Here is a 27,544-nt window from a genome sequence, read left to right as displayed (position 1 = left end):
TGACACGCTGCGTAAACGCACCCGGAAGGGCTGCGCGGCGCGGTGCGCATAACGTGAGCGCGCCGGAGCACGTAACGTAAGCGCATCGGGTCATGTGACCTGAAAATAACACTTTTCATTGGTTCTCATCATTTTTTTTCTCCAAATGATGAAAGCCCCCTCCTTTTTTCCTCATTCTAACTTTCTTCATTGAGAGAGCAAGAGCTATTTTTGATCAGTGCAATGGCATCACTTGTAGCTGCAGCTGGTGCACCCCCACCACCACCACCACCAAGAAAAGAAGGTCCACCACCACAGTTCCTTGGAGGAGAAGAAGAAGAGGAGGAAGAAGAGGAGGAGGAGGAACAACCAAGGCGCTTCCTGCCTGAAGAACCAAGTGAAAGGCACGTTAAAGTGCACTTTATTTGGCAATTCTTTTCATTCCCTGAAAACCAGAAAAAGGTGAACGCCCCCAAAGTCACCTGTCTAATTTGTGGCAGAGTCCTCTCCAGGGGCAATCCCAAAATAAAATATTCATTTGGTAATTTTACCATGATCCGCCCCATGGAGAGGTGGCATCCCAATAACTTAGCCCAGGCTGAAGTACAGGAACTTCAGAACAACCCACCCCCTGTGGCCAGCACCTCCTCTACTGAAATCTCACTTTCTGGTCCTGAAGGATGCCAAATGGTGCCAAATATACAAAAAAAATTTGGCACCATAAAAATAGTTTACATTTTCTGTGGCAAAACGTTATGTTATGGTGAACTTAGTGTCACCTTAATAAATAATGCTGTGGACAACCACCAATGCAACAAGAAAAGGAAGCAGTAATTCTTTTCTTTTTTTTTTGCTCCTGTTGAGCCATTTCCAATTTCCTGTTTTTTGTTTGTTCCCTTAAAAAACACAAAAATATATAAAATTGTTCAAAAATACAAAAAAAAGTTCAGAAAAATAATAAAAAAATATAAAACAACAAAAAGAATAAAAAAAAAGTTATTTTCAGAACTACCTCCCATTTATAAAATATTGCTAAAAATGTTAAACTCTGGCATTCTTTTTCCTCTTTTGTGCGCTTTCCGGTGCGCTCCCCGGTGCGCGTACCGGGCGCTCCCTCCGCGAAAATCGTAGCACGTTCGTATGCGCGTGGGTGCGTCCGGGTACGCTTACGCCGTGCGTATCATGCGGACCCGGCTACGCGATACGTCATGATGTTTTCGTTCGCGGCAATAGCGCTAACGGGATGCTCACCGGTACGCGCCCTGGGGCGTGCCGCAAGACTTCGCTTACCGGTGCGCTCACCGGGACGCACACCGGGAGCGCTCCAGGGCAAAACAATAAAAAAATGAAGAATATACATTTAAAAAATAGTATTACATAAATATACAATATAGGATTCATTATAAAAAATATTATATTTCATAGCTATAGAAATTTGCAATTAAAAAACCTATGAAATTCACTGAAAAAAACATAGGTTTCACACCAGTTATAGTTAGGAATTAGCATTTAAAAAACCTATTAAATTCACTGAAAAAACCACAGGTTTCACACCAGTTATAGTTAGCTGGAAATTTTACTGACATAAAACCATTGAAATTCACACTTTATAGTTAGTTGGACTCACTATAACTTGCGCGGCTGCAATGCACTGCTGATGACGTCACATATTACATCACTCATGACATGGTCAGTGACATCACTCATGACATCACTGATGACACCATCCTTGTGACAGACTGACAGACCTCCTTTCAGTGTAATATAACCCTTGAAACCCATATTCAAAAATAGAAACTAACATTTTCAAAAAAATGGAGATACCCATACCAGTTACAACAACCAATTCAGTAATTCCACCATCTATATACACATCCACTCATTCACCAACAGTTCTATATAGTCACTCATACATATACTCACTCATCATATGTAGTCATACACCCATACATCCTGTTATACACCAACAGTCATCCAAAAGTTACTCACACACATACTCACACATGCAAATAAACTATTGAACATCGATTTATTTGCATATACAGCTATACACACACTACCACCTTACTTCTAAGGAAACTTACACATACTTACTCTCTTAAACAATCACTTATAAAAACACATGCTTATTTAAACAGGAACTCCTACAATCTCTTACTCTCACATATTCTCACTTATATACATCAATATTCACATATACTAGATTAAAACATATGTAGTTACTGATAAAGACACTAGTGAGACAGTCACTCACTTAATAACAGACACATATACACACTCATCCACCCATACAGTCCTGCACATATGTTGTGTTCAAAACACATACAAACAGAGAGTCAGTCATTGATGCATCTATGTGCTAAGTCATACCCCCACCAAACCATACAGACCCTGATACTGATACTAAAAACAACATCTAATAACCCATATACACACACATGTAGCTACTCACAAACCCATGCAGCCACTTACACACAAAGTGAAACACTAATACATATATTTAAATATTTAAACATTTCTCACTAATATATGTATTCACTAAGATACACTTAATAAGCCAGTTAACCAATCAATTTTCTTTTAAAAAAACATCCATTTAGACACTTATTTAAACATTTATTCTTACATTGACTTTTACATATACATATATAAAACATATGTATTTTTCAGAAAGACACACATTCACTGGATGGTGTCATCAGTGATGTCATGAGTGATGTCACTGACCATGTAATGAGTGATGTAATATGTGGCGTCATCAGCAGTGCATTGCAGGCGCGCAAGTTATAGTGAGTCCAACTAACTATAACGTGTGAATTTCAATGGTTTTAACTATAACTGGTGTGAAATCTATGGTTTTTTCAGTGAATTTAATAGGTTTTTTAAATGATAATTCCTAACTATAACTGGTGTGAAACCTATGGTTTTTTCAGTGAATATATATATATATATATATATATATATATATATATATATATATATATATATATATATATATATATATTGTGTCACTAATGTATTTTACAAGTATAACTCTTTTTACCCTGATTTTACTAAAATGGGATTTTATCACCTTTTATAAAATTGGTATTTTACAATTATGACAATCAAAGTCAATGATGATGTACATTGAAAAACAAGAAAGACTACGTAAATGTAAATATGTCTTTTATGTCTATTGTAGCACTAATGTAGCACTTGCACTTTAAATAGAGGTGTGCTTCACGATGATGCTGTCATGTGATCAAGGCAGGGATCTGCCGAAACGCTTCGTGAGGGCTTTGGTGGTGTCTGAAAAATAAAATCAAAGCACCAAATTGGGTCTGCCTTGTCCTCTTTGTGAATCCGGCAGGAAGTTGCAGTGGGAGCAAGCGCTGTTAATATATATATATGTGAGGAGCTTGAGTACATCAGTAAGACAAGAAGGGACACCTTACGCTCAGCAGGTAAACCACAACCGGCAAAAAACGGACAAGGAGCAGGCGGGAGCGGAGGGCCGCCCAGAGGAAACGCAACAAAGCGAGGGGGGCGGGGCAGAGGTGCTTGGAACAACAAACGGGGGACCAAAACGTAGAAGCACAAGAAATGAACACGGATTCGAACACGATAATAAACCTAGCAAACATTGATTTGACAATGGCTGAGAAACAACTGCTGTCACTGGGTTTATCGTATTGCCCTGAGAGTAATTTTCACTATACAAAAACCAGGGCGGATGTGTTCAAATTTATACGTAAATTAAAATTACGAAAATTTCACAAGACGCAGCCTACCAATAAATCAAAAAACAAGGGTACACAGGAAGATCCATTGGCAGACAATGTAAATTTGGCAGCAGGAGATTACGAGCTGTTAACATCTGTCCAAGGAATAATAAATACCCGAATTGTTTTCCCAAACAACATGGAGTCACAGAATGTAGAAAGTTCCCAAGATTTTCCAGTTCTCAATTCACAACAAACAAGGAGTCTGGTAAATAAGAAACCGGACACACCGTTTAAAAGAAAATCCAAGTTTGTTCCAATTACAACTAAAGACACAATTGATGTTTTCAATGATACTGTAGTTGCGCAAATCAAGAAACTACACACTACACACTAAGATTCAAATGACCAAGAAAAGAAGGACAAAGGAACAGATTCAATATGACAATCTAATGGATAAATTAAAAAATGAAAATCAGGTGGTAATAAGAAATTCGGACAAGGGAGGTAATATTGTGCTGTGGCCTTTAGCACAACACCTCTCTGAAGCAAACAAACAGCTCAGCGACGTCCAGTGTTACCACCTCAGGCTCACCGCTCAAACATGAAACACCAAGTTTGCCTGCAAAGGAAGGAGCCCACAAGTAAGGCTACGAAACGCGTCAGGCTGGACTTTGATGCTTGTTGCTGGAAATTTGCATCCATTTCACTGCTGCTCCCAACAGGAATAAAAATGCTGTAATTTCACCTTGCTTGTGGGCTCCTTCCTTTGCAGGCAAACTTGTTGTTTCATGTTTGAGCGGTGAGCCTGAGCCGCGGAAGGAGGTCCTGGGGCTTGCTGGCCCCCCATGGAGACGCCTAAAAACGCCACCGGTATGGAAGCAATGGGGCACTTGTTGGCAGACTATGGACAGGTTTGCATTGAGAAGCATAACAGCACACCCCACTCTGGGTTTTATTGTGACATTATCGAGGTGCTTGGGGGCAGGCTACTCACTGGAGTAAGACAGGCGACTACCAAGACCACAAGGCCATCTGATTGGCAACGCCCACTGAGGCGGGAAGTATGTTGCTGCCTGATAAAAAATGCTTGCCTCCGAGTACAAGCCCAAGCCTCTGATGAAGTAAGGCTACGAAACGCGTCAGGCTGGACTTTGATGCTTGTTGCTGGAAATTTGCATCCATTTCACTGCTGCTCCCAACAGGAATAAAAATTCCGTAATTTCACCTTGCTTGTGGGCTCCTTCCTTTGCAGGCAAACTTGGTGTTTCATATAGATATATATATATATATATATATATTTTCCAACAACGTTTTCTTCCGAAAAAGAAAATACGGAGCCGCAAACACCAACCAAGTTCCTCAATCAGGTTTCAATTAATTTATTCTTAAATCCATTTCAATTTTGGCACAGACATAACCAACACATTTCGATAGCCTCCGCTATCTTGATCACGGTTAATTTGTTACTGTGTTCTCGTGTGTTTTAAAATAATTTGTTTTGAAAAAATCAGGTGACAATGGGAAAACCCTCCCCAAACAGGAAACATGTGACATGGCAGTTTCCTAAGCCCAAGTTAAGTGACCTAGGAATTCTGGGCAATTTAGTTTGTGACCAGTTTGTGAGTTACATTCATTTCTTGTTGTTGATACCTCTCAACATATATTCATAGTTTTTACCATGTACTCATTTAACATTGCTCACATATATTATTTAACACAATTCTCCAGTGGGCCAATATTTTTAATGCCATAACTTGTTCAAAGATAGTCGCTTTTAATAATTTTTGAATTTATTGCACCTCCTTCTGGTTCGTAAGGGGTCGCTGTTGACATATCACGTTGTATGTAATTTTTTAGAGAGTTACTCATACCCTCCAGTGGCTTGACTAGGAATTTCTGACATTTCATTCGTGATAGTTCTGTTCTTTCATAGTTATGTGTTTTGTGGGTATCAATTTTGGAGAGGGTTAGTGAAGGGTGTTGTTATTTCAGTGAAGTTAAAACCCAAACTTAGTTCTGTTGGGGAGGGAAACAATGGTGAGGACCAGGGAACTCTAGTTTTTGATTTAAGGTTTTACTATAGATGTATGTACAGTTCCTCTGATTGATTCAAACCGAAAGGAATCCTGGTTCTAAAGTTCAGGATGTGTCTTGATTCTTTCTGACGTAGGAGTTTTTCCCGGTGACCTCGTCTGTCAGATAGGCTCATTGTCTCAATTCCGCAATATTTCAGAAGTTTCCAATCTCCGCCATGGTGGCTTTCCATGTGTTTTGATACCGCGTTACTTATTTCTTTATGTACAGTTGCTCGAATATGTTCTAATATTCGCTTTTTCAATTCACATATAGTGCTCCCTATATATTTGAGTTTACAGGGGCATTCTATCATGTAAATTGTGTACTGACTAGTGCATGTTATTAGTTCTCGTATTTTCCAAATCTTATTATTTGCCATTGGTATTTCCTTGGTGGGTTTGGCAATTTCACATGCCTTGCAGTTATAACAATTGACAAATCCACATGTGTTTAACCACATCACTGCGGCGGCTATTCCGCCGCAGCGCTAAGTGGGCGCATGCTGATGCCGGAACCGCTCCGTCATCAGCCGCGGTTGGGCTGTGCTCATGACGGAGCGGTTCCGTCATGGCCCCGCCCGCTCAATAGAACGCGCCGCGCAGGCGCGAAATCAGCACCGCGCAGGCGCGGCGGCAGGGCCATGACAGAACCGCTCCGTCATCAGCACAGCGCCACCGCAGCTGATGACGGAGCGGTTCCGTCATCAGCATAGAAAGGGTTAACCATGATTTCTTTTTGTTTATGTTCTTGAAGTGACTGTGAATTAATTGGTCTTGAAGATTTTTCGCTCTCCTATAGGTCACAATTGGGTGATTGCCCATTCTTTTTTCAATGGTTGGGTCCAACTGTAGGATTTTCCAATTTTTCTTTAATATATGGTTTATTTTTTTTGATTCCTGGCTGTAATCCAGAATCAATCTTATTGGTTCTTCCTCTGTTGTTAATTGTTTGTCGTTTGGTTTCAAACATTCGGACCTTTGTTTTTGGTTTGCTCATTCCCAACAGTTATTGACCATTGTTTTACAATATTTCCTTTTCTAGAAGCGCTTGATGGTTTTTGCACTTTGTTTCTTCCATTCCTCCTCCTCGCTACAAATCCGTCTCAGGCGGAGGAATTCCCCGTAGGGAATGCTGGAGATTAATGATGGTTGGTGAAAGCTTGTTGCCTCTAGAGTTGCATTTGTGGCCGTGGCTTTCCGGTGCAGTGTTGTTTCCACATGATTATCCTTGATGTACACTTCCGTGTCCAAAAAAGTTACGCGATTTTTACTGGATCCATATGTGAATTTCAGGCACGGTGTACTGTTGTTCAAAATATTAAAGTACTGTTGGAAATCACTTATGGTCCCATCCCACACAATGAATAGATCGTCAATAAACCTTTTCCAGGTTACTATGTGTTGGGTGAATTGTTGATTTTGGACATTCCATGCCACTTCCTCCTCCCACCAGCCCATAGTTACACACGCGTAGCTTGGACTGAAGGAGAAGCCCATTGCGGCTCCATTTTTTTGACAGTATATTTGGTCTCCAAACAGGAAGATGTTATTGGTCAATACTGTTGAAATCATTTCTGTTAACATCTCATTGTGAATTTTGTAATGGATGTTGCGTTCCCTTAGGAAATATTCACAGGCTTTTAGACCCAATTGGTTGTCAATATTAGTGTAGAGCGCTGTGACGTCCATTGTGATCATTAGATAGTTGGGTTGCCATGTAAGTCTGTTGTGTCTTTGATATAAGATCTTAATTTTTCCACATGGGGTGTTAGGAAGTGATTGATGAAATTTGACATTGGTTCAAAGAGTGAACCCTTAGATGACACTATAGGTCTCCCTGGTGGTTTAGTGAGGTTCTTGTGTATTTTCGGCAGGAAATACATTGTCGCAGTCCTTGGAAAATCCACCATCAGATATTTTTTCTCCTCGAAATCAATTAGGCCTTTAGCTTCCCATACATTTAATTTTAGCTCCATTTCTCTTTTGATTTTGTCAGTTGGGTTTGTTTTTAAGTTGTTCATAAAAGAGGGAATTGTTCAGTTGATCCATAGCTTCCGTGGTGTATGATTTTCTGTCCCTTAACACCACATTTCCCCCTTTGTCTGCCATTTTGATTTCGAAACTCTGATCATTGCTCAATGATATCAGAGCATTTCTTTCCTCCGTTGTCAGATTATCTTCATATTTCATTTTCGTTATTTTATATAGATCATGTGTCACAGCTTCTTGGAACATGTCTATTTTGTTGCCCGGGGTTAGTTGTGGGTAAAACTTTGATTTTGCTTTCTTTTTGCTGGTTCCCGCCCCCATTTGGGGGATCAATGATTCCAAGTTAACTTCTTGTCCCTCTTCGCTGTTGATATTCATCAATATCAGAAACGTTTCAGCTTCTTCTGCACATAATGAGGTGGTGGGTTCCGGTGTTGTTTTTATGATTTTAGGTTTGTTTTTTCTTTCCATAAAATATTTGGCCAGTTTTATTTTCCGTATATAAAGGTAGATGTCTATTCTGGTTTGGGCCATATCCATTCTCTGTGTTGGGCAATAATTAATCCCTCTTTTTAACAAGGAAATTTCTGACGATGATAATTCCCTTTGTGAAAGGTTTACTACTTGGAGCTCTTCACTCATTTGCCCCTCCTCTGTTTCATACCGCGTGTCTCTGTACCAATCTTTTCGTTTGTACTGCTTCCTCCTCCATCCTCGTCTTGTTGTGGAGTTTTTTGGTATTGTTGTTTGGATTGCCAGGGTTTTCCTCTTCCCCTTCCTCGTTGGTGTCTTTGCGACCCCTGGTTTTCTTCCCACTGGCGTTGCTGGAGAACGAGGCACATGTCCCCTAAAAAAATCTTTTGGGCTTTATCCATGGTAGAATCATCTTCACTTAATTCATTGGATGTTATGGGTGACTTGCTTGAGGATGAGGTAGTTGTTATTCCACCTTGTTGTTTGAAGGGCTCGAATTTACGGGCAAAGGTTAAGATCCGCCCCTCTGCGTAATCCTTGGCATCTCTTATGAATTTGTTGTGTTTCCTTTGTCTCACCACTCTCACCACTTCCTCATGTTTTTCAATTTGTTTACTGAGGTCTTCTTTGAATTTTGCCATTTCAGGGTTGAGTTTTAATGTATCAATTTCCTTTTCCATTTGTATTAATTCATCTTTGATTTTTTCCAATGCAATTTCGATGTGTTTGACCAATATTTTTATTAGTCCTAGGGAGGAGTTTAAAATGTATTCGCCCCATTCCTGCAGTAAATCAGTTGTGACATCTTGTTGGCTTGGCATCAACATTATACATAGTCCCCTCGGGACCCTTTGCGCCTCCAGATATTTTTCCAATGTAATCAATTCCCATGATTTATTTATTTCTTTCTTATTTAGTTTTTCCCTTGATCTTAATTTGTTTTTTGTGTCATTTGTTCCGGGTTAGTTTGTTTTCTCCCAAACTGTGTCCTTGTTCCCTTTGTCAAACATAGTAGACACTTGTTCCTTCCTTTTGGCCTCACGTTTATCCATAACGAACTCTGTGCTTAGGTTGTTTTGGATTTTTTCTTATATTTGCAAGTTTAGTGATTTCAAATGGTTGTTAGATATTACTCGGGTCACAATGTCGTTTCCTCGGTGTCCGTTACTTTTGCTCCATCCACGTTTGGATATTTCAATAGCACAGTAATTCATACACACTGCGGCATTGGCTTCCGAAATATCTACTGCGTAACCGGATGGCTTTACTTTCGCCGCTAAGTTGTTCTGTTTTTTTGCAAGGGTGATAACGATCTACAGCAACGTGAGAGGCCACATGCTCTTACTTAGGGCTTGATCTCCGGGGCAGGCGTGGGACTGCTTCTCCGCCGCTCAGTATCGTCACCGCTTCCACTCTTTTATTTCCCTTTTCTGTCCAGTGAGCACCGATGGGGATATTGCAAACCAACGTTATGGCTCACTCTTCTCCTCAAACCGGCGCTGCTTCGTAGGTGTGTCGCTCCTGCGGTTGAGCCCAGCCGCTTTGTATTCCAACAACGTTTTCTTCCGTAAAATAAAACACGGAGCCACAAACACCAACCAAGTTCCTCGATCAGGTTTCAATAAATTTATTCTTAAATCCATTTCAATTTTGGCACAGACATAACCAACACATTTCGATAGCCTCCGCTATCTTGATCACGGTTAATTTGTTACTGTGTTCTCGGTCGCCAGTAGGTATATATAGTTAGGACCTAGTTACCATAGAAAAGCCTCAACATTCTATTGGGAATAACTTTGGCGCCGATTGAGGAATCTGCGTGTAATTTTCCTTAAATTTGCTCATCTACGCTCCGCTCCTTCCCTGAAAGTTTCGGGGGGATTCGTCAAGCGGGGGGCGAGAAAAAAGGGGGGTCCCAGAACGTGTTTTCCCTATGTTAATTTCCATAGGGACCTTTAGACACGGCTGAATGGAATTACGCCAAACTTGGCAAAATGGTAGGGCCTGGTATGCGTATGTGCCTTTGCTATGTTTGGTGAAAATCCCTCCAGTAGTTCTTGAGAAAATTGAATTTGAATTTTTTTAAATGGCATTTTCTATGGGACCTTTAGACACGGCTACAGCCCGAACGGCTGAACGGAATTACACCAAACTTGGCAAAATGGTAGGGACAGGTATGCAGTAGTGCCTTTTCTTTATTTGGTGAAAATCCCTCCAGTAGTTGTTGAGAAAATTGAATTTGAGCAAATTATATATCTATATGTGCTCAACATTCTATTGGGAATAACTTTGGCGCCGATTGAGGAATCTGCGTGTAATTTTCCAGAATTTTGGTCAGCTCCGCTCCGCTCCTTCCCTGAAAGTTTCGGGGGGATTCGTCAAGCGGGGGCCGAAAGGGGAATCCCAAAACGTGTTTTCCCCAATGTTAATTTCCATAGGGACCTTTAGACACGGCTACAGCCCGAACGGCTGAATGGAATTACACCAAACTTGGCAAAATGGTAGGGCCTGGTATGCACATGTGCCTGTGCTATGTTTGGTGAAAATCCCTCCAGTAGTTCTTGAGAAAATGGAATTTGAAATATTTCAAATGGCATTTTCTATGGGACCTTTAGACACGGCTACAGCCCGAACGGCTGAACGGAATTACACCAAACTTGGCAATATGGTAGGGACAGGTATGCAGTAGTGCCTTTTCTATATTTGGTGAAAATCCCTCCAGTAGTTGTTGAGAAAATTGAATTTGAGCAAATTATATATCTACTAGCAGCCCGTCCCGGCGTTGCCCGGGGCAGAAGGGGGCTGGGAGCAGCATCGCAGCAGGAGAGGCGCAGCAGAGCGGCCGGGAGCAGCAGAGCGTACTTACAGTGTTTCCTTGCTCCCGTTTTATTGATCCTGGCCGCTTCTGCTCACGCTCGTGTCCGCTGGTTCTCCGCGCTCGTTTTCTTGGTCCTGGCCGCTTCTGCCGACTCTCCTGTCCGCTCTTACTCTGAGCTCCCCTGGGCATGTCGACGCTCTTCTACTCGCTCCGGACCTTGGAGGATGTTGCTTCGGCTGTTTCTCTGCGCTCGTTTTCTTGGTCCTGGCCGACTCTCCTGTCCGCTCTTACTCTGCGCTCCCCTGGGCATGTCGACCCTCCTATACGCGCTCCGGACCTTGGAGGGTGTCGCTTCCTTTCTCCTGTCCACTCCTCGCAGGGTGTTGCTTCCGGCTTCCGCGCTCCCCCGTGATGTTAGCACGCATCAGCACGCACGTCGTTAGCTGGCGCTACTTCTAAGGGACTACTTTCCCTTAAAAATTACGTTTCCTTTCTAACATATATATTTTGTTTTTATATAGCCTATGTCCTTCTGCTTGCCCTGACGTTTTGAAAGATGTATTGGGTGTTTGGATTGGTGGGGTACTTTTCGAGTTTACCTGGCTCAAAGGACACAGTTCTCTCTTTATAATAGTAGTATAGATATGCGCTCAGCGTATGCGCACCGTACGCTTACGGTACGCGTATGGTACGTGTACGTGCGTGTACCCTTACGTGCGCGAGCGAGTTTCTGATTGGCTGGCACTCGACTGTCAACATTCCAAACTGTCCAAACAAGGAAGTGTTGGCCACCATCTTGTTTTTTAGGAGAACTGAGGCACAAGAGAGCCCAAAACAAGAGTGGAAAACACGAAAAGGGGGCAGGATAGAGACCGGCCAACCCTCTAGCCCTTCTCAGGGGGTTCCAGAAGGACCCCCAAGGGCAAAAAAAAAAGAAAAATGCGAAAAAATCGAGGGGTACGCACACGGTACGCGTACGGTACGCGTACCGTGCGCGTACCCCGCGATTTAAAAAATATATCTTTTTTTGCACTTGGTGGTCCTTCTGAAATTTATTGAAAAATAATATAGGTTTCACGCCTGATATAGTTAGGAATTAGCATTTAAAAAACCTTTCAAATTCACTGAAAAAACCATAGGTTTCAGGCCTTATATAGTTAGGAATTAGCATTTAAAAAACCTTGCAAATTCCCTTAAAAAAACCATAGGTTTCAGGCCTTATATAGTTAGGAATTAGCATTTTAAAAACCTTGCAAATTCACTTAAAAAACCATAGGTTTCGGGCCTTATATAGTTCGGAATTAGCATTTAAAAAACGATTGAAATTGCTCCTATATAGTTAGTTGTACTAACTATATTTCGCGCACCCGCAATCCACTGCTGATGATGTCACATATTACATCATTCATGACATGGTCAGTGACATCACTGAAGACATCACTGATGACATCTCAAATGACATCACTGATGACATCTCATTTGACATATCAGATACAACGTTTCCCAGCCAGGAAGGACGACGCCATGTGGGGTGTATTCAAAGTCTTTTATTCAGGCTTCTGTCAAACGCGTTTCGGAGCTTTTGGCTCCTTGCTCACCAACAAGTGAGAGACACAAAGAACGCCATTTATAAACCATTCCAGTTCCATGTCACATGATCACCACCCCAGTGTAGATAGTGAAAAAAGACTATGTTACAGTTTAGAATACCAAACAATTCTCACATAACAATCAAACATTTGAACTGCAGCAACACAGTAATTGCAATATATCGGGAGTCATCTATGCCATCATTTGCCCTTGTGGGTTCATGTATATAGGCCAAACCATACAGAAGGTTAAATGCCGTATTCTACAGCATTGAAGTCGCATCAGGTGCAAGACTCAGGGGGCACCCCTTGTAGAACATTTTTCACCCTTCGGACACAAACCTGAAAACCTAGAATGGTGGGTCATTGAGAAAGTGAAACCTAATCCCAGGGGTGGTGATTTCAACAACATCCTCAGTACCTGTGAATGCAGATTCATACATATGTTTGACACTATCAAGCATGGGCTGAAGGAATATAAGGAGATTAGCAAACAAGTTGCTTTATTGTCCAACGATTAGTGAACTCTCAGACTTGGAATCCTTGCTAGTACTCTGCAGGGCCAACACCTGTCATTAGCAGTTGATTCACCTTCTATACCAATCATATTAACTCAGGAACTTGTATATATTGCAAATATCATTGTAATTGGATTATTGTAATTAATGTATACATTAGTTGTTCACTTGAACATATTGTATACATCCTTCTCATTGGATTGTTGTAATTCACGTATATATTTGTTTTCATGTCATTGGGTTAAGTGAACTACCGGATACATTATTCCAAAATTGTCCACTGTAATGCATACAGTCCTCCCGCCGCACTCTCATGTCTAAATACATTGAGACACCACGTCCCGGGCTGACACTAAGCACAATTTCACTTGGTCCGTCTCTCGATTCTCACTTTTGGGGATCCTAGCTACACACGCTCAACGAGCGGTGTATGTTTTCAGAGTCTTTCTTCCTCCCCGTGGCATATGCATACCGCGTCATGCCTACGTCCGGGGTACGTTATTTAACGTCCTCGCGACTCAGCGGCTGTTCTGCCATTCCCCGTGCAGATCACGAGACGCCGGTTGTGATTGCATCACTACTTCGAATGAGGTAAGATGTGTGCCTTGCGCCCCCCCTCTAACTCATTCGGTCAATATAGCGGACTGTACCAGGCTCTAACCACGCCTTTTTATCATTCTGTAGCAGCGGCCCCATGAATAATTTTCCCGAAGAGGACACACCTTACCCGCCAACCTTGGGTAAGTGATCCGCAGTCCAATTTCTCCTTAGAGGCCTGTACATTGTTAATAATGCTTGTATCCACTCATGATTAGCAAGGAGAGGCAGGCCAACTGGAATTTCATACACCATACTCTCTCATTTCAGATGAGGACGCAATTCTGCTCCCCACGCTCTGAAGGAGCCCCTAGATTTGCTACTCAACGAAGAAACACCAGGAACACCTTGAATATTCCATTTTACCCTGACTAACACACGGGTAAGCTTTCAATCCAAGCAAGGACTCACACGCCTTGGCTTACTGCTTTAGTGCACAACCATGGCCCAACTCTTTTATCCTTAGGTGGGACTCTGATACCACCTTGGTACGCAGGTTACTCCCCCCGACCAGTCCTGAAGAAGACCCGCGGGCTGAGGCCCCCACCTACCCACTAGCCCCTTAAGTCGGGTTGAAACGTCGACGTCCATCTACACTCAACCTGGACCACGCTCCTTTCAACCACTCACCTGCTACACAAGAATTGAATTGTGTGATGTAAATTTATGTAAATTGTAATTACTAATTGTATACTGATGTGGCCAGAGTTGCGAAGGACTGAAAGTGTATGACCAGTCCGCCCCTGAATTATTTATCTTCTCCCCCACAACTATCTCTTAAATTCCTTTCACTTCCCTACACCAGAGCACTCAATCCTCTTCCTGCACGTTTCCAGGAGTAACTATCTCCTTGTACCTTTAAAATGTATAAATTGATGCCTTTCGTTTGAACTTGAATATATTGGGAATTAAAAAACCCTTAGTTAAATAATCATCTTGGTTTGTGCGCTTAAAGAAGAATTAATGGATTAAGACTTTTGAGGCTCAAAATTTAAAAAATAGCGCTTGAAAGTGTGCGCTTAGATCGCTTTTGAATGAGGTCCACGACCATTGTCTTCCATACCACATTGTATCCAGGTCTAGGACCGTAGTTGGGTTATCCCATTTTTATAATGGCCAGGTTATTTTATTCAGCACATCTTCCACCAAAAAGGTTTGTTGGCGCTGAATGGTTTACCAGAATTTTACCATGGTGTACCTGTAGCATCTACATTTTGTTAGGGTTTACCCACTACTGTCCCTACAGCATAACAGGAATCCTAGAGCATGTGAAACCCCTTCTGACTGCTACAGATCAGCGTGACCCATTGGCAGAGGTACATATCCGGGATGCCTCACTCTGAACAGGAGTCTGGGTTGCCCATCTACTGCAGAAAAAGCTATTTCCGTTAACACTAGTAACAAGATTTTCATACAGAGCCTAAGGGCTCCAATCCATAATGGCACAGTATGAGCTGCCCTTTCAATGTCGTCATGTGGTCTGACGCTTATAAACAGATAACCCTTATGGTGCCTAAGTTGCCCCTATCCTTGCGAAGAACAGCCCTCTGTTATATGATATCACCACATAGCCACCCTGAAATAAATGGGGTGTTTTTCCTATTTTGCATTTTTTCTTTTAACAATCTGCCCTTTGCCACTTTAAATAGGAACAGCGGTGCAATAGGTCACCCGAGATTATAGATGCATTTTTTTATGAGTAGAGCCCGCGTCTGAAGAATTGTCAGTAGAACAGATAAACAAAAGGTTCTAAGAGAGAGAGGAGAAATGCTGCCACTGAACCTCTTAGTTACATGCAATATTAATTCCTCAAATGGTTTTGAAGAATGGGCTTGTGCCTGTGTCAGTCAGGTAATATTACAGCGCTCCAGCGCGCGGCTCATACATGTTTCATGAAGGTCCTTTGCAGTAATGGCGGGCGGGTCAGATGTCGAACCAGAATATTTCCTGTTAACAAGGAGAGCGATTAAGCTCATTAAAGATCAACTGACGTAGGATGAGTAACGAGGAAGACCAAAGATTTACTGAGCTGAAGCACAGAGTGCTTTAAAGTGCTTTAAGGCTGTTATACTTAGCCATGAAGTCCTCTCTTTCAACTATTTGATTCTGATGCTGCCCAGTGCACCTCTAGGTTTTTCCAATATATTTCTACTCCGACTTTATGTCCACAAATCTAAAAAAGCAAGTATGTAAAAATACGCAGATATGCATTGAGGATTATATACAACACCTGACTTTACAGAGACATATCTGAAAAAACGCATTTTTTTGTGAATACTCGTGTGCTGAGTATCCACTTCTGTCAGACTCTTCTTGTCACAAGGATATAAAATGTTAGTTAGTAGTCCAAAAACCCGCCATTCCTACAGCCATTATTTAAGCTGCTGGTGTTAACGATGTGTCATTGTGTGTTAACAATGTATCAATTTATAAGGTAAAATAGAATTAATGAAAAAAGGTCACGCAGGTAAACTATGCATTTTTAAAATGTGCCCAAGAATCTAACTTGAGGAGTAGTGTTTATTCGTATGACTCTGGTTTGAGGTTACCCATAATAACATGTTTTGCAAAATGCGTTCTTTCTTTAATACTGGTTACCTATGGAAGCAAAACATGGATTGGAATTCAATAGATAATAAGAAACGTTCTACTACTCTGTGTTTCCACGCTTCTCTTAATTATTATCGTAGATAAGATATGTTCCAAGACTTTTCCCACTTCACACGATGCTGCACTTGTGAGAATGGGCCTATCACCCACGACAAGAAAGCCCCCACTTCACATGCATTGTGGAGACATCAAGATTTTCCTTGGCATTTCACTATTTCTGTGGATGTGGGTAACTGCAGTCTTTGTGCCCAGGGTCAGCCAGCACCCAGTGCAACCTACCAACCCCATACAGTTCTGAAAAAAGCGAGATATAAGGGAGAGTCTAGGTTGGTGCAACGTATGTGGATTTCACCTGTTTTTCTTACCCAGAATGGTCTGCAAACATTGGCAATAAATAACAGGTTTAACACCTTTCTGTGAGGGAAAATTCTGGAATCTGTGAGCATCAACAAAAGTCATACATCACAGCATTCTCACACTTCTCCTGATGAAAATGTACCCCACTTGTGTGGCTGACCCTATTGTGCAAGACAGGAAAATATAAGACCCGTGACCACATAAACCCAATGTACTAAAAATGTGGTCTTTGCATGGGGACTGATATGGTCTTTTCTTGTCTCTGGAAATAGCCCCACTCATCAGGTGTGGCCGGCACAGGTAAGAGCGGTGGGGTGGTGGGGCTAGGGTGGAGCGGGTGGGGGTAAGTCGACAGATGACATGATAGGCAAAATTAAATAAACAAATACATAAAACCACTTACTTTGCGCTCATCGCATCGAAGAGTCAACAATGTGGCGAGCGCAAAGTAAGTGGTTTTATTTATTTTTTAATTTAATTTTGCCTATCCCATCTTCTTTTGACTTTCCCTCCAACCCCCTTGCCCCCACCACCCCACCACTGTTACCTGTTCTGACCACTCCTGCCACGCATACATGTTTTTACCTGGAGAAGAATGGAATTTCAGATTGGTAAGACTTTTGCCATTCCCTGCATTTTCATGTGTTATCTGTCACTTAGTCACATAAATGTGTTGAATTTCAATTTTTACTTTCATGCTTTGACATTTGCAGTAGTGGAGGTGCGCAAATGTAAATATATCTATGCAAAGCACACTATCCTGGACCCACCAAAGTGCATACTTTTGAGAAGTGTCTGGGAATGGTAGGTTTCCCAAGGTGAGGGCTGGCAAATTCTCCAGCCACACCCTACTTGAAGTCAACATTGACAGCTCATAGGTGCACTGTCAGACCTTTCTTCACTCGTACAAAAACACATTCATTGATGCCAGATATAATTTTAGTCAGGATAAGAAAGATGAATGGTGTAACAGTCCTCATTGACAGTAATACAAAACTTTGAGTACAGATAATGATGGCATTTCCCCACTTCATTGTTGTTTATTGTTTTATTCCATTGACTATTTAATACAAGTTATGTAGGTGTGTAAACACTGACCTACATAGTGTGGCATGATTTATCATCAGATCCCCTCCCATCTAGCAGTGCAGAACTTCCTTTTATTGTGTTGTCTGGCATTTGTATAGCAAACAAGTGCCATGACTGTGGGTTGCTTACCAATGGACCTGTATGTGGTTGGATAATTTGTTTTTGTAGTAGGACCTTGGAGCGTTATGGTGGATGAAGTGATCTGTCTGTCACTCCTACCGTGGCTATCTGCAGTCCACTTACACAATATTTCGATGAAAAATATGTCTTGGCTATCCTTAGACCCAGATGAAGACACAAAGAGATAGTCAATGACCTGACTAATATTGTGCAGGTGGCCCTTTTGTTAAAACCTCCCCATGGCAGCCTAGTTTGTCTCAAGAGGACTCGTCTTACTTGTCTTAATCTTCTTACTTATGCCTTTAGTATGCTAAGTGTGTTTTCAGGTGCCCTCCTCAGGGTGGAGTTTGGGTCCTGATTGGCTATGCGACAAATGCGAGGGCCCCTGCCGACCAAAACGAGATGGATGCGAGACCTACAGTATTGCTGCACCCAGACAGAACTATACAGCGACCTGTTACCGCCCAGGAGTAGGCCCAAGAATTTCTGGGATCTTTATAAAGAGCATCTACAGAAGGGGGAGGGAGACGACTCTGACACATCCGAGGCGGCTGAACTCCAGGACAGGGTGGGGGAGTGAGGTTCTGACCACGTTCATTGCTATATGGAAGGGAGGAGAGTTGGGAGTGCACCGAGCTGGGTAGGGGCTGCTGTGAGGATTCTGCGCTGTGATGAGACTGGGGGCTGCCGGGGAAGGACCATTCCTTGCGGGAGGATAGACATGGGACATAGAGTAGGTACACATCGGGACATGATCAATAGGGCTGGGTTTGCAGACACATAGACACACTCTAGAGGGTGGGGTGGGAGTTTGGTTGGGGATGTTCTCTTGACCTTATCTCGGTACTAGGCCTGTTGACCGCGATTGCAGTAGTGGATTGCCAGTTGACACACCGCACCAACACGCAGCTTGCGAAATAACACTTCCCTTGGCACTGTTATGCAACCGACACATTACCACGCCGCCGGGCCCCCGGGATGCCGGCAACAAGGCTATGTACGGACTAATACTTTGCTGCCCATGTGATTATCATAATGTATGAAGAGGTGCACTGTGATTATGTGTTACACTTGGTGATGTCAATGGCTTTGCTATCAATAAAGGTCTTTTAATAAAAAATAAAAAAAAGGCTATGCGACAAAATCCATCTCCTTCTGCCTTTCTGAAAAAAAAACATGGCGTAGACTCTCCTAAATACCCTGAAAAGCATTTTTGAAAATGTGTAGGCTGTTATTTAGAGTTGGGTGAGCAGGTTAAGCCTTCAAAAGATGTCAGATGCCCTGTCTGCCAAGTGCCTGTGTCACTGACTATAATGCCCTTGCAATTCATCGGACTGAACATCCGCCACGCTTTGCCTGAGTAACCAGTCTGCTACTCAACAAATAAGGCCCACAGCCAAAAAAGGCATGATGGTAGCAAGCAGGCCTCAAACAAGACCACTATGTACCCATTTACATGATTCAGTGAAGATACAGTGGTTCAAATCTCATTCAGTAAGAAAAGTAGGTAAGAATTCTGATACTTCTTGGCTAACAACTATTTGAAAAAAAATCGAACTCGGATGGAACAGTTTGACAGACTACATTGGCCACTTAGGTATGCGTTTTTGAAAGTATGTATCAATGCAAGGCCTTTTAAAGTTGCATACTAACTTTTGAACTGACTGTTCCATTTCCCTCTCTTTCCCAGAGCTTCTCTCTTATGTGGTATAAAGTGAAACAAGTAGGAAGGCACAGGCCTGGCTTAGGTGGACACTGGAGATAGCCGTAACAGGACTCCCTCCTCGTTCCTTGCGGAGTACAAACTCTGCATCTTTGATATGGTAAACTCTGCTTCCCTGCAACAAAAATGTGATCTGCAAAGTGTCAGTCCTGCCACCTTGCAACGTCCTCCACAATAGATGAGTTAGAGGTGTGAGTTTTACGAGTCGCACCTGCCCAGTTTTATCCTTAACTCCACTCATATCCTTGTTATAATCACATATACAGTTAGCTCATGCACTTCAGTCACCTGATTCCAAACTATGACTGGAGAAGTGCTCTCATAATGAAATGTAGTGAGCACGTACTTTCCAGCTGCCTATAAATTTCACAATAAGAAATTTGTTGCTAGGCACTGCACTGACTTTTATGTAAATTTTACACACAAGCTTCTGAGGGAATCCTTTGCAGTAAGTTTGATATGTCCCACATGCCATAGTGCCAGCGTGGTAAAAATTTCAGAATTATTGTACTATTTCACTGACATTGCAACATAAAGTTTATAACCCTTATGAAAGAATGATTGAACAAAATCCTTTACAGTCTTTTCACTGCTTCCTAATGTGGAAGGGCAACCTAAAGGATTTATACTGGATACCTCTCCAGCATACACTCTCGAATTGCACAAATAACCGGTGCAACTCTAAAACAACAATTACATCTTGATGCTGTACTGTGTTTTCTTAATTTTTATTTAATGCCTCAACAGTAGCCACTTTGTAAAGAATCAACAACTCATTCATTTGCTGTATTCTGCTCTAGAATATAAATTGCAGGAAACCTGGAAGAGAAATCTTCCACTAAAGGCCAAATTTGTAATAATCTGTCATGGTCTGTATGCTTCTCTTGCAATGCTGCAGTTACCATTGTAATGCAGAAAAATGATCTCTGCTCTTGAGAGAAGGGAATCTGGGTGTTGCCCAAACTATGATAGAAGACCAGTCAGAAAGAACTGATGGTTTGTGTAATATTCCCATGGGGAATGTTTGGTCCTGAAGTTTTTTTATCTCCCCAGGTAAAGTGGGAATCCATTTGTGTGCCTTAAAATGAGCCACCAGATTGACAGGATGGCCATGCGTGGCTTGATGAATCTCATGTATCTGCTTGTGTGGTACAAGGGCGATGCAAAACCTTGATAAATATGGGCCTGGGCCTATAGATACTACTACTGCTGCCACTACTATTACTAATGGTATCAACAATTAAGGGCCTTCTATACCTACCTGACGCACCTAGTTCTTTTGCTATTACTAGAACTATAACTTCTTCAACTGTTATTTACTAATAGCAGCAGCATTGTTACTATTTTAAATGCTGCTAGCAGTAGTATTATTGCCAAAGGTACTTCTGCAGCTACAAGTAATGCTTTGTCTCTTGCTGGCACTGCTGCATGCACTTATGCTATTTTTAGAGCTTCAAAAACTTCTAATGCTACTAATTCTGCTTGCTAGTACTAATACAAGTAGGACTGTGCCACATGCTATTTTTAACAATACTAACAGCAAGAGACAATTGTCTTTCAAGCGAGGCACCCCTGTTAACTCCATTCATACTTTCTGCTTATATTTTGCACAATATTGTATCGTGCTGTCTAAAGGGGAAGTTAAGAGAGCCTTTTGGGCATGGATCGATAGCGAGGAGCATAGAAACCCAAACCTAGGTAGACTGACCGACGCGTTTCGACAACACAAGTTGGTCCCTCGCCTTGAGCTCTATCTGGATTTTATTCAGAAACCAAGAGATAGGGCCCTTTTCATTCGATTCAGATTGGGTACTCTACCTGTTCGTGAAATTACGAGCAAATGGAGCCCCCCACATAAAACATCTGTTGAATGCCCACACTGTGTAGGTCTAGTCGAAGATATTTCACACCTCTTTTTTGTATGCACGGCTTATATTAAACCCAGAATGAAATGGTGTGCAGACAGCTCAAGATTAGGGATCATTCTAACGCTCTCAGAATCCTCTGAGCAGATGCTAATACAACCATAGCCTGCGGGGTGGCAACATTTTTGAGTTGGGCTTGGTGTATAAGATTGAAAGCTCTATGATGAGTATGTATGATCATCAATTTTTAATTTTCTATCAAAGCTGTCAAAGTTTAATACGTTTTTACTCTTTTTATTGCAATAATGATTCTTAATGTAATTCTCTTTTTAACCATATTTATTATAAACTGTGTTTTCATTTTGCATGTATGCTTTTGAGATATTTCATGTCGAAATAAAGCTTTGTTGATTGATTGATTGACAATATTTTACAAACTCATTGAGGAGGATTCATTCGATACTGGTAAGAAGACGTGATAGGCCAATTTATGAGTGAAGTGCACATTAAAACACTAACCTTTATGACAGATTGAGTGAAACAGGATGATGAGCAATTCAATAAAAAATTGTAATGCATTTTTAAGACATTGATTTTGGGCGCTAACTGGTTTGATTGGTAACAGTGCCCTTCAGCAACAAATGATAATTTGTTCAGAAATTCCCCTTTGTTCTCAAATATATATGTATTTAGCAGCAGCATAACTTGTCAAACAGATGCATGTCTCATTTTCATGTGTTATTTGATAGTTTTATAGCCATTGACACAGGGATTTGAGCAGTGATACTTATTCTCTTATCAGCCCTCTTGAGGAAGAAATATTGTTGATTTTATCAAGAAATGCTATAAATAACTAATAACAATATGCAATCTTTTCTTTTGTAAATGAATAAGCTATTTTTAGCAGAGTTGGTGAAGACCCTAGACATCCCAGAGGTGGATATAAGTCACGTGAGTGATTTTAATGCTGTTAAAGAATTAAGGAAGCTGCAGAGAAAGATCCGGAACATTCTGGATGACTGGATGGAACACTATCGCATAGCCACAGGTCAGTTGCAGCCTCAAAGCCAACTGTGACCTTTGAGATGTTCTAGGGGGTAAACCTTTGAACAGAAATCTAATACACTCTATATATTATAGTGTGTGCACATTAGAGCACTTCAAAGGATATGGAAGGATTGTGTAGACTGTGGGTGAACATGGACTTAAAAAAGATCGTTAATATTGTAACTTTTGAATTGTTCAGTTTAGTTCACACAAACTTTACTCGGCAGATTGTCATCGAAGTGCATAAAAACATCAGTGCCAACTGTTAAAATCAGAATATAAATGGCAACAAATATGATATACATAGAAAATGTAAAACCATAGACATATACTAAGCGAGTAGCTAGATGTTACTTTAAAGATAGAGGTGCATAAAAGGAAAAAAAGCTAGACATGAGCAAAAGTAGATATATGCTTAACAGGTCATTATTATCTGACTGCACGTGTTGGAGTACTTTTTTGGGCCTGAATCTCCACATGGCAAGGAAGAACTGAGGGACCACAAAGACTACACATAGGCTAGTGTCAGTTTATGAAATTTGCAGAGCCTCTCTAAAATCCCTGACTCCTATATTATGGCAGAGTGGTAAGATCCATTTTTTTCCTAACACCCTGGTATGTAGGGCAGAAAAAAAACATGCTTATCTGGTTCTTTTGGGTCAGTACAGGATGGGCACTGCCTGCCTCTTGGCCATGCTTCACGCCCCCAGCTTGCTGTAATGGAAGAGAGCAGCAGGGTCCTATACCAAATTGTAGGTAGAGCTTCCGGGCAGTTTTAGGTTCTGTGTCATCCAGGAACCTCTCTTCCTCATAACAGTCCTTAAACTTTAGGAAGGTCGACATCAGAGGACCCAAGCTAGGCTGGCCTTGCATTATGCCCAGTGTGTTTTGCCAGTAGGCTCTTTTTATTGATTCTTTAGTGATCGCACAGGCCTCCCAAGGAGCATCCCACATTTCTCTCCAGTCCAATTTTAGTGAGAATTGATTTTACATGCCTGAGTCAAGGTATGTTGCCTGAGCCTGGGATGCGTAGCACCTCAACTAAGCCTGACTGGTAAGCACAGAGCTCTGGTGTGGCCCAAAGCCTTCCCCAATACAACTGGGGCCTTGCACTAGCTCGGGATGCAATGCTTCATAGCTCCAAATCAAACCTTAGTGGGAGCAGCTTTTGACTCCAACCAAGGTGGGAACCTCCCTGTGTCCTCATAGCTCTACGCAGTACAGGGTTGTTCCTAGGGCCTGGCTGTTATAAATCTGGAGTACTGGTGACATTGGGCGATATTGAGAGCCCTTATGCATCTTTACTATTGTGATTTTGTTTTTGATGGGACAAAACCCTTTGGCGCTGCCTGTTGAGACAATGTTCCAAAACGAACGGTGGTCGCCTCCTTTTACCGCGGCCATCAAGCCCTCCCATTTCCTGTACTCCCACTCACTCTTTGCTTCCCGGAGGGCATTTTTCTATGCCCTCCTGGTTGCTTGGATCAACAACCTATCTTGCTGTTTGATGGCTCCAGTGAGCACTGCTCTTGCTCCGCTACACTGACTGTTATACCAGGTGGGGGGAACATGTCTCCTGACTGACAGGTGGATTTCCACATAAAAGAGCTGTCTTAGTTTTCAAAACAGCTGATTATGGAGAGTGCTAATGTTGGTCAAACCTCCCCCTTCTCCAATGGCAGTTCTAGTAATGGCATCAAACCCATATACCATCAGCAACTTATTTGTATAATTCTTCAACTGATTCATTGGATTGAGACAATGCACTCAATTTAAGCCTGCATCTATTAGTGGTCATGGTTAGCATTCTATCGAAAGGCTCATCATGATTTATCGGGGCAGTGGGGACCAATATCCTCAGATCAAGGGCTAGCACATTATGATTGCTATCATAGCGGGGTATTGCAGCCATGTCAAATAATTTGATCTAAAGCCGGACATCAAGCAAGATGTAGTCTATGAGACTTGTGATCTGCGGTTTTTAGTGTGGGTGCCCTCTCTATCCGAGTTTGACCTCATTGGAGGCTCCTAAGCCCTGATTCAACATGAGTGCATTAAGTTATATGACCAGTAGAGACCATTATTTTACAGGGGGGATCACTAGCTCCAGAATGGACCAGAGGAGATCTTCATCAGTTAAATAAGGCTCAATGCTATCGTTAAGTGGTTCAAATAGGCAATTCAAATCACCACCCACAATTTTTACAACCTCATTTGGGAGTGCTGCTAAGTGCGAGGACAGCAGCTCAAACTCATTTATTACCCACAGGTCTGCAATATACATTATAGATGTTACAGATTACATTATGAGAAAGAACTTAGTTAACACCCAGCAAGTCAGGCGTACATACCTTAATTTCCTTGATCTTACATGATAGGTTGGGTTTAACCCAAATTGTGACACTCCCCGATGGTCTACCCTCTAAGATGTAACTGCTACCTGGCAGTATGTGGGGAATCCTACACAGTGCCACTGTCTAAACGACCAAGTTTCTTGAAATAGACACATTTCATAATTATCAATAAATGGGCACCACTTGGACCTGGACAAAAGCCCTGCTACAGTCCAAGAAATCAATTTGAAGGTGTGGCATAAGGATATTTATCTGGGCACCCACCCACACCTGCAATATCACAGTGAGAATCTGTCCCAAAAGCCTTATCAAGTCAACCTATATCTGCCAGTACTTGAAGCGGTTAAAGGTCTAAATCCCCGGTGAATCAACAGTGCTTGTATCAATGATGTATGTATGTTTGATGCTGTTAACATGGTGGCTTGCTGCCCCCAGTTACTGGCTTGCGAGGCACAGAAACCGGGTTTATCAGAATTACCTGGTTTTGTAAAGCGGGGGCTTCCTGGCTTGAGAATGCAGAAAATACAAAAAGCTGGTCACTGGAAAAGGACCAGGTCTTCATCTGTTTCTTAAATGCCACATGGTTGGCTGATGCTTGTCGAAAGAGGGTTCGAAGCTTGAGCTTTCACGTATGAAAAAGAATGACCACCCAGATGTGCTCTCCTGATTTTGAAAATATTGAGAAAACAAAGAAGACTGAAAATGAAGCATATGATAGCAAAAGGAAAATGGCGCCCAAATTAACCCTCGGTCTTGATTATGCACTACTTGGTGACAGATACATAAGCTTTTAAACATAGCTAATTTCCAAATAGGAAGTAAATGCAGTTTCTTCAAAAAATTGGAAATAGGGGCCAGGGCAGAAGACCAAGCAGCAGCCATGCCCCAAGTAAAGTGAATTACAATAGGATACAGTGGCTAGGATCACAAGGAAATGAGCATGCTTTGTAACACAGGGAAGACTCTTCGTAATCATGCTCAGACTAAGAAAGGAGGTAGAAGAACCTTGAGAAGTTTGAGGAATCAGCGTTGGTCCTCATAAAAAAGGAGGCCTGGATTCTGGACCAGCGATATTGGCTGTAGAGTCATAAGCAGAAAGGCCATTATCACATTAGCAGCTATGGAACGTCCAGCTCCAGTGCTGAACGTTCCATTGCGCAGGTGAGGTTCGAACGTCCAACGGCCGACGGCAGCACTCCCGAGGTAGTGGTGCCGTCGGCCGTTGGACTAGGCGCAGCACATATGAGGTTATACAATATGGAAGAATCCCCTCCGACACAAGTACCTCTGTGTTATCCGAATTGAAGTTCACAGTAGTTTTTTACTCGCCAAGTTACAGAAGAAGGGCAGTCCTTAAAGTGTTACTGAGCTATTGCAAGCTTCTGTTCAGCTGTAGTTGCAAAACACATACATTGAACAATCCGGTACAAATTAAGAATTGTTTGTGTGCTTGTGTATGGGGTGAGTTTTAGGACCTTTCTGGCAATTGCATATGTCCACCTCAGAGAGGCGTGCAGGATTAGGGTATACCTGGATATTTATGTCCATGCAGGGGAGCACCACAGCAAAGACAAGGTTAGTCCACTGGTGCGTCAACAATAAAATGAAGATTTCGTGATGAAGATGGTAGAGCATGTTCATAATGACATCTTCTGCCTGTTGGCCATCTAGTTATGATGTAGTAATGTGGAGTTAGTACGAACATTATAATAATGTAATGCATAGGAATTAAACCCATCCCTACATGAGGTGACCTAGACAAGAATGACCCTAGGTTATTGGGAAACTGAAAGAACAGAAGGAAACATCACTGCGAGTGGAGTATAGTAAAGTAGGAATGTAGAATTCGGGATATCATTGAGTAGTCAAGGTGCAGAGCCGAGCACCCCTTCTCGAGTAAGAGAGGGTGGCTCAGAAACCAGGTTATATAAAGCCCACTAACCATCTGGTGTGTACATACATTAGAAAAGAGTATTAACCCATATCATACTGACTCCTGTCCTCTTGAGCCTATACATGGAGCTGCTGAGTGGCATGAACCTTGACAGGTTTGAACTCCAACTTTCATCGAATGCCATGTCACTTAAATCCACCCTGGACACCAACCTCACTCTTAAGAAACAAATTGCTAAAAAAAAGTCTGGTACCATTTCTCTTTTCTAATGAAAGTCAAATGTTTTCTTCAAGAAAGCGACTTCAGAACTGATGTTCAAGTCCTCGTCTTGCATCTGTATGGTGGGAATTTCCTGCCATGTGGCCTCCCCGACACCACACTGGCGCTCTTTAGGGCCATCCAACATGCTACAGCACGTCTCATATAGGGCCTGTGGAAATTTGATTACATCACCCCCATCCTGATCAAGCTCCATCGCCTCTACTTGCCAACCTGCACCATTTTCAAAGCCAGCTGCATAATTTACAGAGCTATTGGAACCAGCTCCCGCTCACCATCTATGGTGGATCTCGGCACACCCACAACTAGGGTACCATCAGAATGCAGACTAAGCATTGTAAAACAGAAAAATAACGAGGCATAAGGTCATATCCATCTATGCACCCAGGATCTGGGACAACACCCATATATCCATAAGGGCTTCCCCAATGCTGTTTGAATTTAGGGACGAGTTGAAGAC

The 27,544-nt window shown here is 42.0% G+C and overlaps 1 protein-coding gene across 2 annotated transcripts in view; it reads left to right on the top strand.

Annotated features, from left to right (window-relative positions):
- Positions 1-27,544, top strand: part of LOC147751179 (uncharacterized protein C3orf20 homolog) — a 452,887-nt gene that overhangs the window by 315,868 nt on the left and 109,475 nt on the right. For both annotated transcript variants that reach the window (XM_086919068.1, XM_086919069.1), the window contains one exon: positions 22,405-22,558. In XM_086919068.1, coding sequence (XP_086775194.1) covers positions 22,405-22,558 — 154 coding nt within the window. The remainder of the gene's footprint in view (positions 1-22,404; positions 22,559-27,544) is intronic.

This window comes from Lissotriton vulgaris, chromosome 1_1, assembly GCF_964263255.1.
Source record: "Lissotriton vulgaris chromosome 1_1, aLisVul1.2, whole genome shotgun sequence".
Lineage (NCBI taxonomy): Eukaryota > Metazoa > Chordata > Amphibia > Caudata > Salamandridae > Lissotriton > Lissotriton vulgaris.
The sequence above is the reverse complement of the archived record's forward strand: the minus strand, read 5'-3'. Positions and strand labels throughout refer to the sequence as shown.